This window comes from Volvox carteri, assembly GCF_000143455.1.
Source record: "Volvox carteri f. nagariensis unplaced genomic scaffold VOLCAscaffold_74, whole genome shotgun sequence".
In the NCBI taxonomy this organism is placed as follows: Eukaryota; Viridiplantae; Chlorophyta; class Chlorophyceae; order Chlamydomonadales; family Volvocaceae; genus Volvox; species Volvox carteri.
In genome coordinates, this window is record NW_003307617.1 from 367,095 (window position 1) to 384,583 (window position 17,489).

Below are 17,489 nucleotides of genomic sequence, written 5' to 3' on the forward strand. Positions count from 1 at the left end.
AATCAGGGCAGGATCAAACCGTAGATCAGAAGCGTGAGTTTCCATCCCTAACATTCTATATAGAAGCCTTCCGAACAGCCTTCCGTGTATCCATCTACAGCTCCGTCCCTTCCGCAGCCCGATCAGCCCGGTCCGCTCCAGCAGCAACTCAGTCCCCAGCAACAGCAATAGGTACTGGTGGTGGCTTAGAGAACTGGACGGCCCTTGCCCCACTCGAACCTCCTTCCTGCCCTCCTCCTCGCCGCGGGCAGGATAGTACACGGCTTGTTACTGCTACTGCTGCTACTGCTACTGCTGCTGCTGTGGGGGCTGTTGGAACTGCGAATGCGTGAGGTCTTGCGCGCACGGGGGGAAGTGGAGCAGCTGGAGAAATTAGACCTCATACCTGTAAAGCCACCACCACCGCCCCCCCCCATCACGTGCTCCCCAATCCCACATTTTCGGGATGAAGCCCCTTTCTTACCCTCCTCGACGCGCCACACACCCCCAGGCCCCCTCCTAGCCCCTACAGCTCATCCCCCAATACCGTACCATACCTCGTCCATCATGTCGCGTTCCGGCGTCAGCAGGTTGCCGTACGCGTCCGTCGGCGTCGGCGGCCGCGGCGGGCCCCACATCAGCGCCGCCGCCGGCTGCTCCGCCAGCAGCTCGTCCACAGTCATGTGGTTTCGGCGCAAAGTGCCCGCCAGACGAGGCGGCAGGGAGGCGCCCAGAGCCCAGGCGGCCATGAGGAGCGCGTCCGCACGGCCGTGATTCTTCTTGTGCCTGTTGCGGGGCCGGCAATAAAGCCCGACAATAAAAATCCCTCGAAGGAGAAAAGGGGGGAGGGAGGGAAAGACGAACCACACACGAGTGAAGCTGCTGCCAGGGCAAGAGTGTACCAAACGTAGAACTGACCGAAAGGCGTCCGTGAAGACCGCGACCTCCCGAAGGGGGGAGGGAGGGGGGGATCCGAAACCCCAACCAGTACAGGACACCCGGTGTGTTTTGGGTCCGGCACGATACCCCCGAGCAGAACCCCTCACCCGGAGAGGAACACATACAGTATATACAGTGTTGACGCAAGTGATATCCGCTTCTCACACACCCATACATACGTACAGATGTACAGACGTACATACACAATCGCACACAGCACCAAACCACCTACTTGAGGATGCGTGCCTGCCCCGGGAACAGCACTCTAGCTAGAGCCAGACCGGCGTCCTTGCTGCGTGCGCCGTACAAACCCAGATCTTGCTTCCACCGCCGCACAGGCGTTGAGCCCACCTGCCGTACTCGGACCGAAGCCCAACCAGAAACCCGAAACCCGCCACCACCAAGCACACCACCGCATTAGCCGGAAGGTGGACGGGCAGTAGGTAGCAGATGTACGGCAGGCGGGCAGTGAGGTAGGATCAGGAAGAACGCCAGCTAGTGTTAAGGAGAGAAGGGAAGCACAGCATGGCGGTCGCGAGGGTTTGGGAAGGGCGATGAGGACGCCCAGGCCTAGCCAGCGCAGCGGGAGTTCTTAACGTGGGAATGCTCCCCATGCGCTCTGACCCGCAGGATCCTGACGCAGTACATGATAAAATTGCTACCGCTACTGCTCTTGCTGCTGCTACTGCCGTTACTACTGCCATTATTCGCGCTATTGCTACTGCTAATGCTTGTTCAGCCCTTAGAGGTTGAATCCCTCTGCTCTCCCCCGTCCCTTCCCGCCATCCCACCACCCATCCCCCACCGCGAAGCCCATGCCGGTCAGCAGTCCCAGCCAGGCGCCCGTGCTCCAAACTGTGTCGGGGCGGGCGGGAGAGCGGGGTGAAGTGGGTGGCAGGGGGGGGTCAGGGGGTCCCGGGGGCAATGGGGCAGAGGGAGCCGGGGGACAAGTGGATGCGGCGGTGTGTGTGTGCGCCTGCAGGGTGCCACACAGAGGAGGGGGTCCGGGGGGAATACTGTGGTGGTGCAACATGCAAAGAAATCAGCTACAGACGGAGGGTGACGATGAGGAGTGGTGAGGAGGGAGGTGGAGGGGAGGGGGGGTGAGGAGGTAGGAGGAGGTGGGTAAGGAGGAAGGTGAGGAGGATGAGGATGAGGAAGGTGAGGAGGAGGAGGGTGAGGAGGAGGGGGAAAAGACGAACCACAAACGAGTGAAGCTGCTGCCAGGGCAAGAGTGTACCAGGCGTAGAACTGACCGAAAGGCGTCCGTGAAGACGGCGACCTCGGGATGACGTAGTGAAGCTGATGTCGGAACAACTACCTACTTAAGCCGCCAGGACTAAAAAAGCAGAGAAAGCAGTAATGCCAAGCCTTAAGTAGGTGTAGAGGCGGCGGAGAAGTAGTAAAGCGCTGCTGTCGTAAAGCTGGAAGAAAGTTTGCTGCTGACCTGGAGAACTAGCTGATTTGCTGGTAATGAAAAGCTGTCGATATGCAAGTGCTCCTCCCAAACCCCCCAAAAAAAGCGCGACTGTCCCGACCGACCCGACTATCCTAGGAGGACGAGGGGGGAAGGTGGAGGGCTCAAAGCACGGAGGTATGTCAAAATTAAGGCACCGGTAGCGGGGAGGGTGGCGGGCACCTGGGAACAGTACGGCTGCACCATACAAACATGTGTTTGTGTGTGCCGGGGGGGTCATTTGGATGTCGGGGGAGAGTGGGGAAATGAAGGGAGGTGCGCTTCCCCGAACACACGTCACGCCCTTCTCACGGCTGGTGTATGCGGATATGATTCCATCTCCCGGCAGGATGGGCGGCACCTCCACATAGCCGTACAGCGCCACGCGGCGGCGCTCCTCCGGCGGCGGCAGCGCGCTCGCCAACGCACTCGCCAGCACCGCCCTCGCCCCCGCCACATGCAGCAGCCTGTTGTGGAGGTGGTGGTCTTAGAAGTGGCGGTTTTGTGGAAGTGGCGTGTTCAAGAAGGTCAAGGCGCATGGGGCATCGGAAGAACAAGATGCAAGTGACTGCTAAAACACAACACGACTTCGAAGGTGGTATTGGATGCGGTAAAGATGGGCGGAACCCCTCGCACACACATTTTCTTGTTCGCTTCAGCGCCATGTAATGATGGACTAATAAATAAAAAATATTATTAATACATAATAGATGTAAATAATTAATAATATAAATAAATGTAGATATAATAAGTAAATACATAGAATGATTAATAAGTAATAAGCCCCGTGTATTGCCGTGCTCGGGAACGCGGTACGATACCTTCGCTTGGAGACCCCACCCGTGGCGGTTGGTTTCCGGCGCTCTGCGGCGCTGACAGGCATGTCCCACACGCGCACCGTCCAGAGGGAAAGGTCATCCGGTGGCGGTGGCGGCGCAGGGAGCCATAGCCCATCACCCGCCGCCGCAGCGGCGCTTACACCGCCGCCGCTGCTGCCGCCGTCACAGCAGTGCCCATCGCCGCCTTCGGAATCCGATCCGCCGCCATGCTCATCCCCTTCGTCCTGAGCATCTGAGGGAGCGGTAGCAGCACCATCGGCGGCTGTACGGCCTGCCAAAACCCCTCGCTGGCTTGCGGCGGCGCTACTTGCGCCACCCACGTCTCCTGAGCCGTCGGCTGCCGTCGGCATTACCATTAGCCAGCCGGCGTTGCCGAAGTGCCAGGCAGGCTGCTGCGGCGGCGGCGCCGCCGCTGCTGCCACCGAGGTGCCGTACTCCGCCACCGCTGCACCGCTGCCAGGATGCTTGGCTGGCAGCTTGGAAGACGGCCGCGCCGGCGCTGGCGCCGCCGCCCCTGGAGGAGGCGGTGGCGGCCGTTCCTCTTCATCCCAGTATATCATCGCGAGGGCACCGCTGAGATCTGGATCCACAGCTGCGACGATGTGTCGTGTTGGAAGCTGCGCGACGGTGGTATAGCTGTTATTGTCACCGGTTGCAGCGGGCCCACTGGCAGTTGCCACTGTGGCTGTTGCTGTAGCAGCGGCGGTGACGCGGCGAACAGCCTCCGGCGAAGGCACCGGTTGACGGAGATGGGCCACTCGGACCAGGGTCGACATGGTTTGACGCCGATGTGGTTGATGATGAAAACAGTCATGGTGATGCAGTGGAGCTGTGAGATCAGATCCGTTAACAAAATTTGAACTGACTCGACTCCTTGGTGTGGTGGCGGGAAGGTATGCAGTATTTTGGTCCTTGTTGACCAAGCTTTGATAACGGCGGGAACGGCCATGACTTTGGACGCTCTGTATCGCAAGATTACTAGCCAGCGCGGCTTTTTCGGATTTTGTGCTTCTGCTAGCTGAAGCCGCAAGCTTGTCATTGGTAGTTGAGGCCGGCAATTTGACAACCGAGGCTGCCAAGCTTGTAACGGCGTTCCGTCTGACCGAAACAGCTCTCCGACGTGGAATGCCTAAGAAAGAGCCCGCCTTGCAATTACCGGTACAGTTGGCCGAACCGTCGGTGCCCACGCGGCAGTGCGTACAGGATCTGCCCCCAAGGCAAGGAAATGATACCACATACCCATCAGAGGGGCCGGCAACTCTGACACGACAGGCAGCGTGGCAAGCGGGATTTCCAGTCGCCAATGGAAGGGCCGCGCCAGCTCTTGTAAAAGCTGGTGTCGCAGCAACTACAGCGGCTTGAAGTCCTTTGGGGGACAACCATCGCCATTTAAGCGCATGTTGCGTAGCCTGCATGCCTTTCCCCGACACTGAAGTCAAGGTTTCGTTGCACCGGAGGAAACAAGGCCCGAATTAGCGCAAAATATTATTTGCGTCATTTCTCTATCTATGGTGTTATACTAAAGACAATTAAAATAAACGGACATTGAACGCTGCAACGTGCCCACTTCCTCGCTAGCCACTTGCAAGCGGCTATAATGGAAAGGCTGCCTTTCCATTATGAAATAGAATCTTCAAATGTCCGCAAATGACTTGTGATTATATGTTTGATGCCATTTTTTGTTGCATAGCTTGTTTGCTCACCGTTGTTGCGGTTACCGTTACATTTCAAAAGTAGCGATGTCTGAAAGCTTTCAACAGGGGAAGTTCCACGGGTCCCTGCATAAGTTGCAAGTATCCATTAATGATAACGCTTGACGCTTGTTTCCTTCGTACACTGAGCCTGGTTCAGGCGTGGGGAGCGGTATGCTTTACGACGATGGCTACAACAAGAAGATCCACTTATGTTTAATAAGCACGTTGCCCATGGCCTTGTACAATGCAGCTTTCCGCTGGGGCAGAACTGCACGGATTATCACAGCTGATACAGCCAGATCCAAGAGGGCAATTCTAGGTGACACCTTACACAAGTAGCTTTTACAGCACGGGATTGATAATGCATGGAAAATTCCCTCATGTCCAAGAAACCAACCAATAAGCGTGCTTAGCTTTTGTAAATCTTAAAAGAAATTTCCAACTCACAGTGGCCGATTCCACGGCAAGCACAGCTGAACGGCGCTCACACACTACGTAAGCGCCGCACATACACACGCATGCCCCCCCCCCCCACACACACACATACACACGGCCTGGGTGTGCCGATTAGTTTTCTCAGGGCCGTAGCGAGGGTAGCCACGTTTGTAGGGTTCTGTTTTGGGGCTCGAGGCACCGACAAGGTTGCCCCTCGCGGGAAGAGGCGTCCGGTTGGTGTCAGGACTCACCCAGGGTGGGCAGCCGCACCTGCAAATGGTGCGGGCTGCCTGGGCAGAACTGTGCCACACGCGCGCTGAGGTTGGTTGTGAGAGGGCCTTCGTAGCCACCGTGCGCTCTTTCATCATCGATTACATGAGGTAGAGTCGTAGAGACACAGGATGGGTCGCACGCCCTCGGTCGAGCTGGAGGGGACTGCGGGGCCACACGCCCCTCTCCTCCCGCTTTAGGAGGAGAGTGCTTCGGCGGTAACGGTTCCCGTTGGGGTACCGGGTTAGGTGCCCCTGGCCAGCATCAGGCCCGGATCGATATGTAACAGAGAAAAATACACACACACATACATACACATATACACGCACACACACATACACACTCACACACGGCTCAGATAATCAAAACACACACGGATTACGAACCCGAACCGGCAAAGGACTCGCTAAGGATTCCGGTGCCCAGCAAACCGCCATAGACCCAAATCAGAGCTAAAACCGTAAAAATGGAAGAACCAAAGCACGCAAGAGCACGCCCAAGAGACAAACGCAGGTTGTAGCTGCTAGTCGGTAAACCAAGCGGACCGCGTGTAGGTGAATAGCTCGTCAGCTGCCTTAGCCACCGCAATAGTCACCGCAATTTGCGTAACAGCCCAACCAAAAAAACAAAGGAGGCCTCGTTCCGTCAAATAATAACGCGCAAAAAAGCAACACCGGACACTCACACGCGGACACACACACACTCAGCGATCAGCGATCAAAAATACATTTACAATGGGAAGCAGCAGCGCCAAAGGCTGTCTTTGATGATGGGAAGATCAAGGACATCCACACATGGAGGCACGAGCACCGGACGCACCTATTCGGTGACCATTGCCAAAAATAATATTAGCTACCCACCGGTGACAATGGGGTAAACTTAAGAAGGTGGCTGGGACAGCTTTACACAAGGCCCACCCGACACGATTGGCGCATTAAAGATAAAACATCATACGTCACGTAGGCGGGGTGAGTGGAGGATGCCTGGGTTGGCAGGTGAGTGTTGATTATTGAGGTCGCAGCACCATCACCACCACCACCATCACCATCACAAACATCACCATAACCACCGCGAACTCCATTAGCTTTGGCGGCGCTGCCGCCACCGCCCGTGGCGGCGACCATGCACAGCTACAACCTCAAGAACCTATCACACCTTACAACGCGGTATCGGCGGCTACCAGGCCAGTGGTTGGTTGTGCAGCACCCCGCGCGCACAAAGGACACCTGCAACCACATAGACCCAACACACAACTGAAAGCCCACTCAAATCTCCTCCACTCTACTTTCACACAACACAACATACTAGACATTTGGATGGCCGTTTAAGCCGCTAAAAATCCAACCCTTGGACCCAAATCCGGAAGGTCGGGTCGGTACTAACCGCCCTTCGGCGGCTTTCCCTTTCCATTTGTTCAGGCTCATACGTCTCCGAATTTATCCACAACACAATCATTATCATAACACGTATGGTTCGATCTTATCTGGACCAAACCAATCAGGACAACACGTAGAATTCCTATTCTCCCGCTTGCCCAGAATGTACGGAGAGCAGAACGACGGTCCTTCGCGTTCAAGCAAAACTGAGCTGCGCAGCGCAAGCCAGCGGGCAAACAACAAGTAGACGTGATGTGCATGGAGTAGATGTGGTAAATATTTTTTTTCCAGACGCCGATGCGGAGAGTGCGTGTGTTCTAAGTACCGAGCAAACTCAGGAAAACCAAAGACAGCTGGATGTTAGGTTGCTTCAGAGGGTGGAGCAGGGGATGGAGGAAGCGGGAAAAGGTCGTCCCTGGACGACGGAAACTATGGTCGATGTTAAAAAAATATCAACATCGCTTACCCCAAAACACGTAGCGAATCTTTGTGCGTTGTGTTTCCTCTGTCTGTATGTTAGGTACGTGTGTCTGCGGTGTTATAATCCACGGGGGATGACGACAAAAGAGGTGAAGCAACGAAGATGCCGACGCAACAGCACATATATAGCTACGACAAGATCCGACAGTCACAGCCAGGGTTGGACCCACCACACGGGCAAACCAACCCTTCGCGCTTGTGCCGCATTCTTATTTTTCAGCGGAAGTTAACTGCCGCTGAAAAATACATATTGCTACTTACTACTACTACTACTACTACTACTACTACTACTACTACTACTACTACTACCAGGAGCCACTACTACTACTACTACTGCATGTATGCGCCGCCGCCAAACGCGCCTAAGCCAACCACAACCCCAAATTCAACCGCAATCGCAACTGTTGCACTTTTGCAGGCGTCCCGTCACAGAAGCATGCGCGGGTACGTACTGCGTATACAGTGCCGTTGCCCGTCTTCCGGCGTCCATTTCCTCTTCCGGCGCCGAATAATGGATTACCCATGCAGGTAATCCATTATACCGTTATCCCTATGCACGCCACCCTGCGCTTACCGCAATATATACAGACCACCAACCAACGCCCTAGCTGCAGTTATCACATGCTCCGTGAAGTTCCAACATGTCGAGGCAACTACGGAGCAACGAAAAACTAACAAATTAACAAACGAACTCTCAAGACCGTCACACACACGTTACTAACGCGGGGGCCGTTCTCCCTCCTAACAAACTCCTACTCATAGAGACACACAGCGCGTACAAATATCTTTTTATAGGGATTTACGTTTCGGGAACGTTGCGTAGTTCGCAACCGGTTGTGTTCATCACGGCACGGCAGCACATACAGCCACACGCAAGGCCGCCCTAGGAGCATTTATCCATAGCCGCAGCTATGGCGGGCGGGTAGGCACAGCGGGCGGGGTCCTTAGATCTGGGGACTGCCCCTCGCTGGTGTCGCAATCCTCGGCGGCTACACCACCTCGCCCCAATAATCCGCCCAGCCATTTCCCAACCCGCCCAAATCTCATACAGGACCTATATGATAACAAACCAAACCTACATATCAGAAAACTTTGCGCACCGAGCATCATTTCTTAGTTCATCCTACCGCCAGTACATACCGTCAAAAGTGCACCAAGCCGAAGCGTAAAGCCAATGACAAAGGAAAGGAGTCAACGGAGCGCAATGTCATGAAATACAAACCCCCGTGTGCTTCTATCCGCGCTATAACTGCAACACCACCAACCTCCGCACCGTGGAGAGCTAATAGACAACATGTACAATTGTAAGATGGCGGATGGCAACAACAGGCAACATATGCAGCAGAGCAATGACACAATCACAGCAAAAGCTGCGACCCCCTCTTCAAGTATGTACAACGGGCTTATGTACAGCAACGGAGGAATTAGAACTCAAGACGCGATATGGCAACGGCGCTCCTGAATCCTCCTCCTCCTCCTCCTAACATGCTCCTCTGCCCATGCTTCCTCCTCCTAGCAGCCAGCGACAGCCCACCATTGCCGAAGGCCCGCACTTTCCCCACCACAACACTTTTTCGTTCATGAATCGCCTATACAGCTATTTACACATACATACAGCGGCTGTCCAGCCCAGCAAGAGCTTCCTTTAAAGATTATAACAAACGGACAAAGGGAAAGGAAAACGTACAGACAGACGAAGAGGCAAAAGTGAGTGCGGGCAACGCCTCCGCGCTCTAGGTAAAAAAGTGGCGCCCCAAACCTCTATACATATATATGAAAAACAAATGCTGGCAGCAATCTCTTTCCTCCCCCGCAAGCTCAAAGCAACCAAGCCGGCAACCCCACAAACGCCATGTGCCCGAATATATCATGCAAGTTCGTTCGCAACCCATCTGTCCTGGCTATCCAGCGGTTAAATAAGAAACTTCGCAGGGACATCCGCAACCCTCAACAACAGTAAATAGAGCCCCGCCATGGCGATACCATACGATACGATATATAATACGAGAAGTAACGGACAAGTCGGGACCGCTCACTGCGGACAGCCTCGCTGCACCGCGCTAAAAGCGTTTGGCAGCACCAAATGCTATATTGCTGTGATGCGCTGCGTTGTGCAGCGTGTCCAGACACATGCCTCCTCCCCGACCCCGTTCCGGGGTTATCAGGCGCGAAGGTGAGGGGCTCCAAACACCGGACGGCGATAAGGATATAAAAGTCGTGCGGGGAAATCGCAGCGAGGATGATACCACCACTACCTCCTCCCACACCCACCCACGTCGAAGCTGTTGAACACAATCAGCCGCCCATGCATGCCGCCTACGCCTCCCATAGACCCCCGTCCATGTCCCTGCCCAAGCCAGTTCACGCCGCCGTCCCCCCCCAGGCGCCCGTGGCTATGCGCTTCTCTTCTGCGGCTCCCTCCCTCCTCCCTCCTCTCTGCTGTTCGCATAGCACGAAATACGTTATGTATGTCCACCGATGCATACCAGCGCACGCAACAGCATGCATGCATACCCACCGGTCACCCCGTCCTCCGGTCTAACCGAGAGCAAAACACTGAGCCGAACCGAGAGCCGAGCTGAGCCTGACGCTTTGTCCCGGTGCCGCAACGCCTTTCCCACAGAGAAGCGACGGAGCGAAGTACCACATGTGCGTTGCTGCTCACGCATGCAATGTGTTAGTGTTAAGATTGCTGATAGTTGGATTGCATCGCCCAGTTGAGGTGCACATTGCATACCGGTGCGCATCTTGGCCCTCATACCCTTTATTCAGCTGGAGGAAGCGGACTGGGATGGCGCAGCAGCGAGGCGAAGCGCAGCGCGAAATGAGGCGAAAGCAAAGGGCGGCGCGGCGCTGCGGGACGATACGCACCGGACCAGGTGGTGCCGAGGACGAGCGCCGGACCTCCGAGTGGCAGGATAGAATGGCGGGATGCTAAGCCCGGCCCTACCACATCGAGACCCTTTTTCTCCCGGTGCGCTATCCCTCGGGCACCAGCACGCACCCCCGCAACTACTCCAGCAGCCAGTCAAAGCTGGCGAGCATCACACCAGCGGACCCATCGGCATCACAACCATCGCCGCCAGTGGCGGCCGTCTCCGCCCTACCGCAGGCGGTACCGAGCCCGGTGCCCCCGGTGTTGCCGGCAGCTGAAGGACCTGCCGCTGGCGCTGGCACTGGCGCTGGCGCCCCCGCCGCCGCTACAGCCGCCACCGTCGGGCTGGCGCCGTCATGTGGAAAAGGGCAGAACAAATCAGAAGATGATCCCCAAGGCTCCAACTTTGCTGCATAGCACTGCTGCAGCTGTACCTGCTGTGGTTGTTGCAGCTGCTGTGGCTGCTGTAGCGCTTGCTGCTGCTGCTGCTGCTGCTCCTGCTGCGGTGGTGGTGAAGACTCTTGTACTGAGAGCAGCCCTTCCGGAGCTTCTACAGAAGCGCTGGGCTTGGACCAAGCACGGCCACCGGCGTCTGCGCAAGTGCCATCGGCACCGGCAGAACCTCTGACGGGGCTCCTCCAGCTAGCTCCGACGTAGGCCATGGCATCCGCAATCGTATGTTGAGGGTACTGGCCCGGGCGACCCTGAAGCGGTGAGGGAGCCCTCATGGGGACGCCAGTCGTGACGGAGCGTCCTGGCAGGAAGGTCGTAGAACTGGTCCCGCACGCAACGGAGTGGCCATTAGGTGCCACACCGCTGGCACTGTTGCCGCCAGCACTGATCGGCAACTCCCCGCAGCAGCCGTCGCTGGCGCCACTACCGCGAGCAGCAGCACTGGGACTGCTCTCCTCTCTGCCAACCCAGCCGAGCGCGGCGGCGGCGCCTCCAGTACTTGAGCTCATGCGGACATCGGTGCCAGCAGCGTTAAGCAGCGGCGGCTTTGCGACAGCAGCAGCGATGGTGGCGGCGGCGCCGTCGCCCGTCTTGACCACCACGCTGTGCCGCGCTGCGGTTCCATCCATGCCATATGGTTTGTACGGCACATTTTGAAAGCCGCCTGTCTCAGTCGCTGGCGGCGACGATCCGCTATTGCCACCGTCCAGGCTACCTCCGAACTGCTGAACATAAGGAAATGGGCGCTGTTGCTGCTGCCATTCTGCTTGTTGCAACAGCGGCTGGAGCTGGTGTTTAGGGGCAGTCATTTGCAACGGCGCCATGCAGGAGGCGGACGAGGGCACCAGCTGCTGCGCCTGGGCTCCCGCGTGCACATGCCCATGCCCAATCTGCTGCTGCCGCGCCTGCCCCTGCTGCTGCTCTTGCTGCCGTACCTGCTCCTTCTGCTGCGCCTGCTCCTGCTGATGCAGGTACGCCTGCCGGAGGTGCCGCGCCTGCTGGTTCTGCTGCTGGTACTGCTGCTGTTGGTGCATGTGCTGCTCCCGCTGCAAGTCCTTGTGCTGATATTGAGGATGCTGACGCGCATGCTGGCGCTGCTGCTGCTGGTACTGCTCGTGCTGGTGCTGCATGGACACACAATCCTGCTGATGATGGTGTCGCTGCTCAGCCTGCCGCAAGCCCTGGGTGTGCTGCATGTGCATCTGCTGCTGCTGCATGTGCATCTGCTGCTGCTGCATGAGCGGCTGCTGTTCCTGGTAAACGTGAGTCTCCAGCGCCGCAGCAGTCGTGGCGGTGCGTGATGAATCCTCAGGAGCGGGTGCCATTGCGGCCGAAGCTTGGGCAGCTGCAACCGGGGGAACTATGCCGGACCGCACCCTGGCCTCAATGCCAAACCAAGGTGGTGATGATGACGCCAAAGCAGCGCTGCCCACCGTTGAAATGCCCACATGTGCCTCGAAATGAAGCGTAGTGTGATGGCTGCCAACACCACCAGCCGCCGCCGTCGCCGCTGTAGTGCTGTAAGATAGTACGGCGCCACCGCCGGTGTGGCTGCTCCGCGCCGGCTGCGGCATGCCCAGCGCCTCCTGATAGCCGCCGTCAGTGGAGAGGAAGCGCGCACGGGCGGCGCCATCAGGCATGCCGCACATGGGTGTCGTACTGCCGCCGTAAAACCCTCCGCCGCCGCTGCAGGTGCTGCCGCCGGCGCTTGCCCCACCGCCACCACCCGTTGCAACAGAACCATACATCGGCGGGGGAGCGGAGACCTAGGGACGGCGTGGCAAGGATGCCAATGAGCAGTCAGGACGGGTTTACTGGTGTGGCCCAGATGGCAGGCTGGGCTTAGCGGTGAGTCGGTGGCAGCAACGGGCTGGGGCAACGGCACCCTGCTGAGAGCTTTCTGATAAACCAAGCTCCTGCTATGCGCAAGGTGCCTCATTCGCTCCCATACGCTCTCGCAGCGCGTTCCGCCTCGCCACGTGGCATGGCAATTGCTACATTTTACTGGTTTCATAACTTCGGCCGCTAGATGCATACCTACGGCCACACAACTGACATCACCAACAACACCATCCTGCAACGCGACGCACCTGACGGGGAAGCGCCATCGCGGCCAGGCCGGGGGGCGGCGCCACCGCTGCCGCCATGATATGTGGGTCGCCGGTGGATGAGCACCGCGGCGGCGGACAGCACGTGTTCACGACGCCGTGGGAGTACGGCGCGCCGAGCCTCGCACCGCCGCCGCTGGCGCGGCCGCCGTCCACATTGCCGCCTCCAAAAGTGCCCGCAAATGCGGCGAAGCCGTTCGCCGCTAGCGATGATGACGAAGATAACGACAGATTGTTGGCACCGGAATGCGGGGCGATGGCGGCACAGGCGCCAAGGGGGAAACTCTCAGCGGCGCAGGCCCCGCCACTGACGCTTCCGGCGGAATTAGGGCCTGCGGACAGGGCAGCAGCAGCGGTGACGGTGGCGGCTGCGGCGGTGGCGCTGCCGCCCACTCCACCTGTGGACAGCGGCGGAGAGCCGAGAGCCTGCGCGAGATGCGGCGACGGGTTGCTCAACTGCATCTGGCACGAGGTCGCGGATTGCGGTGGTAGTGGCGGTGGAGGCGAAGGCCATAAGGAGCTCGACGGGGCAGAATGGTTGGGCGCGACAGAGGTGGCTACGGCGGCGCCCTCAGCCGGTGGCGCCGAACTGACTCCGTCCATGGATGCATCCGACAGCCGGCCCGACTTGCGGCCCCAGGGCCCCATGCCTGGCAGCGGATATACCACACCAGTGGTCTCGTCCATCATGCCGACGCTGGGCCTCCGCAGCCCGCCGACCAGCTGCTGCTGCTGTTGCTGCTCCCACTGCTGCTGCTGCTGGAATGCATAGTAATGGTGATGGTTTTCGCGGTGGCCGTGTTGAAGTTGCAGCATCTGTAGCTGGTGTTGGCTGTGCTGCACATTCAATGAGACGGCAGTGGTTCCACCGGCCAGAGGTGCAGGCCCCGGCTGCATCGACAGAGGGAACCCGTACGGCAGCCCTACGCCAGGCTCTGACAGCCGGCTGTCCTGCGTCGGGCGCTGCGACGGTGCTGCCACCGGCGCCATAGGGCCCATCATGGTCATGTCCCGGTGCACCTGTCCCACGCCTCCGCTGCTGGAGTTGCAGCCACTGCCAATGCCACCACCAACTGCATGGGCACTGCAGCCGTCCCTTGACAAATGCATCTCATCTATGACGGACCCTCCAACGCCAGGCAAGCAGAACCCGCTACCGCCAAAAGAGGCACGGTCGGAAGTGAAACGAGCCAGCGCGCTGCCGGATGGGAAGGAGGCCGCCAGCTGACCATCGACGCTGTCACCGCCGCCGCCACTGCCGCCGCTGCCACCGCCGCGGAACACAGCGGCGGAGGCGGACGCGGCGTGGACGGTGGCGGTGTACAGGGATGCCGCCGGCGCCGCCGGCGCCGAGACGGTTGCAAAAGGACCACCACCCTCCGGCCCCGGCCTCCCACCAGGTGAGGCCCACGGGCTCGGCGACAGCAGCAGCTGCTGCTGCTGCTGCTGCCGCGGCGGCGGCGGCGAAACACCTTCGCCGTTGTAAGCCGTCGTGTTGGCCGTGGCGGCGGCAACCGCGGAAATTGGGGCCATGGCAGCGGCGCTGAGGTTGAGGTTAAGGGCCTGGTCAGGATACGGAGCTGACTGGCGCCGCTTACGGCTCGACGCGGAAGAGGACCCTAGGGTGTGCTTGGTCTTGTGGTAGTACTGCGCGGCGGGGGTTGGGGAGACAGGGCAGGGACAAGACGCGTGACCAAGCAGGTAAAGGTTACGCAGCTAAGGGCCGCCGCAAAGAGGGGCACACAAAGTCCTGAAATCCGCAGTCCACGCTTTGCGGCATCTACAGACCGCCATAGGGCTGGCTAGACTACATCCCTTTCAATAATAGAGCAAAGATTTAACATGGAGCCATCATGAGTTGACCTGTACAGCAATGAAAAATGGATGACCAAAAAAAACATCGCTGGGGGGGAAGATCTGCAGCGCACCGCTGCAAGACCAGGGCATGTTCAGCCCTGTACGGATTCCCTCCCTGCGTTGCTGTTACTGTTGCTCCTGTAAACCATTGCTGCTCTTGGCCATGTAATGACCAGGCATTTGCCTGAGGTGGGAAAAAGGTGAACCACGAAAAAGCTCTACGAAGCAAAAAGGCCGACACTGAAGCCCTGAGGCGGGAAAAATCCGCCATTCCGCCATCCTTTCTCTCCAAAAGAATTCCCTGAAATCTCCCTGCTCCTGCGACACCATCATCTGTTTCGCTGGTTGGACATCATCTGCCCGCCCTCGGGAGGCCACCTTACCTTTAGTTTGTACTTGGCCTGTCGAATCTCGTCCAGCCGCGGATCGATGGTGTGGTCGGGATTTGCCCGCACCGCAGAGATCTCATTTACAATCTGCTGCAGGATCCTCTGTGGCGGGGAGCCAAGAGGATTGGGCTAAGAAGAATTATCCATTGCGGCTTGCAGGGCGGAAACCTTAACAGCTAAGGTAAGTACTGCAGATGTCCCAAGCCAGGACTGGTAAAAGTAAAAACAATATCGCACAAGTCCCAATAGCTCAGCAACCAAAATAACTCAGTAACCAAGACTATAGAGGAGAACAAAGGAAGCGCGTGACGGACTCACCGCCGCCAGGAACAGTGGGAGGAGGGATGTCCCCCACCCACCCACAACACCACACCCAACCCACTTGGAGCCTCACCAAAAGGGGGGATAATGCCCCAAACCGGCCAAGATCAAACTCAAAAGCTGTATACCTCTACAAGTACATGTTGGACTACAGGTACATATTTGAAAGCTTGCAACTCAACAGAAGGTGAAGAATAATTTAAGTCTCCTCCTTCGCCGGGTTCTAGCAGAGTTGCTACAGCGAAACCCTTGAAACCAGTCGACCCGGGCGGCCCCTCCACAGTCCACACGAACTGACGCACACACCTGCTTGTCAAGGAGCCTCATGTTTTTGTCGTTACGGATCGTCTCCTGTGGATGGTCCAGCGCGGTAGATCGCATGGGAATGGGGAGCGGGGCCGGGAAACGCAGATCGTGCGTGGAGATTGGTTGAGGAGAGGGGACGCCGCCACGCCCGTATGTAGGCTTAACACCAACACAGGCACACATATGCAGACGATTCAACCCCCGCAGCTGTTGTTACCACCGCCACGCCACAAATCGCCACGAAATGTTGTCCTCTCAGTGGACCAAGTAAAGAGCCTTACATCCAGCCAGCCAGCCGGCCTGGCAGGCACTTAGCCATTCACATAGCCAGGAAGCCAACCTCTCGCACAAATGCAGTTAGGATGCTGATGTAGCCACGCAGACGGCCAGTCGAGCGCCTGCGTGGCTAGGCAGCCGCCTAACAGCCATGTAGGCAGCAAGGCAGTCAACTCTGCTACTTAATTCCCACCTGCAGGTTGCTCAGACTGGACAGCTTGCGGTGCGGCCAGCGGAGCACATTGTGGGCTCGACAGCTGCGCTTGAGGCGCGAGAGGCTGACGTTAAGGCTGCGAGCCGCCTCCTTGCTGGGCAGGTGGTACACCTGCCACCGAGGGAAAACGACCCAGAAGGATGGAGGCAGCTCTATACGTAAAATGGAAAAACAGGCCCTACAGGAGGAGAAAAAGCGTCCTGAGAAGAAGTGGGGGATGAGTCCCAGAGGCCGGTAGGCAATCTCTGCAGGGGATTCGTAAAGATGTATGGTCGAAAATGAAAGCTGGCAAGTGCAGGTGATCAAGGGCGAGCGATTGTGGGGAGACGCCAGGGTTGGCCCGAGAGAAAGGGCGGGGGCTGGCGCTGTATGTAAGCTGCGGGTTTTACGGTGGGTATGGCTCCGTTTAAACATCACCCCGGAAAAATAACAACAGAAGATACGCTTACTATTTCGCTTTTACAAAGAACTGCCGATGGCAAGATCGTTTTTAAGACAAAGGGCGGAACAGGAGCAGAACGCAGCTGTGGACTACTGCCATGCTATGCGGGGTACAGCCGTAACTGCGCAGGAGCGGAATGAGGCTATGGTTCTGGGGGTATTTGCGGCGCACTACTTTGCCTGTGCGGATGTTTTGGCGCGCATGCGGGCGTTACAGGAGGCTCCCCGTGCGAGTGCGGCGCCCCCCTCGAAAGAACGAGAACAAACCATTATCACAACGAAAAGGCGTAACTTGTTGTATTGGGTTTGCGCACAGTTGTGATGTGCTACAGCGGCGCCAACAGTGTCCGTTGTAAACGGCTGATGGAAACATATACAGCGGACGCGGCGGCGGGTTTCAATGAAAGCGCCGTTTGTGTGGCTTATGCTCTCGGCACCTGTGCAGCCAGCCACGTGCTACTACAATCCAGCGACGCAAATCCCGACTCACAGATTGAAGTTCCGTGAGACTGAGCGCGTCGTCTAGGCTGTCCGCGCCTGGCTCCGCCTCGTCGTCATCGCTCTGAAACTGATCCCGAACATCGCCCAAAGAATGACGGCTTGCGCTGCCGACCGACGGTCCTCGACTAATCTCCATAGGCGACTGACGGATTAGCATGGCGCGCGAGGCCGTTGTCGTTGTTGTGGACCCGCCGAGGCTATGTCGTCGGTCATCGACAGCTAAAGCGGTAACCTGGATGTTTTGCTCGCCGGCCGCTAGCGCCCATGCCTCCATACCAAT

General features: G+C 57.9%; 2 protein-coding genes across 2 annotated transcripts; both read right to left on the reverse strand.

Annotated features, from left to right (window-relative positions):
• Positions 1-512: 512 nt before the first annotated feature.
• On the reverse strand, positions 513-3,989 carry VOLCADRAFT_98614 (uncharacterized protein; the record flags this gene model as incomplete). The annotated part of the gene is made up of 5 exons (XM_002957498.1): positions 513-765; positions 898-923; positions 1,724-1,773; positions 2,687-2,841; positions 3,196-3,989. 5 exons carry the CDS (start codon positions 3,987-3,989, stop codon positions 513-515), a joined length of 1,278 nt encoding a protein of 425 aa, XP_002957544.1.
• Positions 3,990-10,480: 6,491 nt separating this feature from the next.
• VOLCADRAFT_119726 (RWP-RK domain-containing transcription factor) lies at positions 10,481-17,483 on the reverse strand (the record flags this gene model as incomplete). Its single annotated transcript, XM_002957499.1, has 6 exons — positions 10,481-12,562; positions 12,887-14,551; positions 15,145-15,252; positions 15,778-15,822; positions 16,247-16,378; positions 17,199-17,483. The coding sequence occupies 6 exons, from the start codon at positions 17,481-17,483 to the stop codon at positions 10,481-10,483; spliced, it is 4,317 nt and encodes a 1,438-aa protein (XP_002957545.1).
• Between the last annotated feature and the right edge of the window lie 6 nt (positions 17,484-17,489).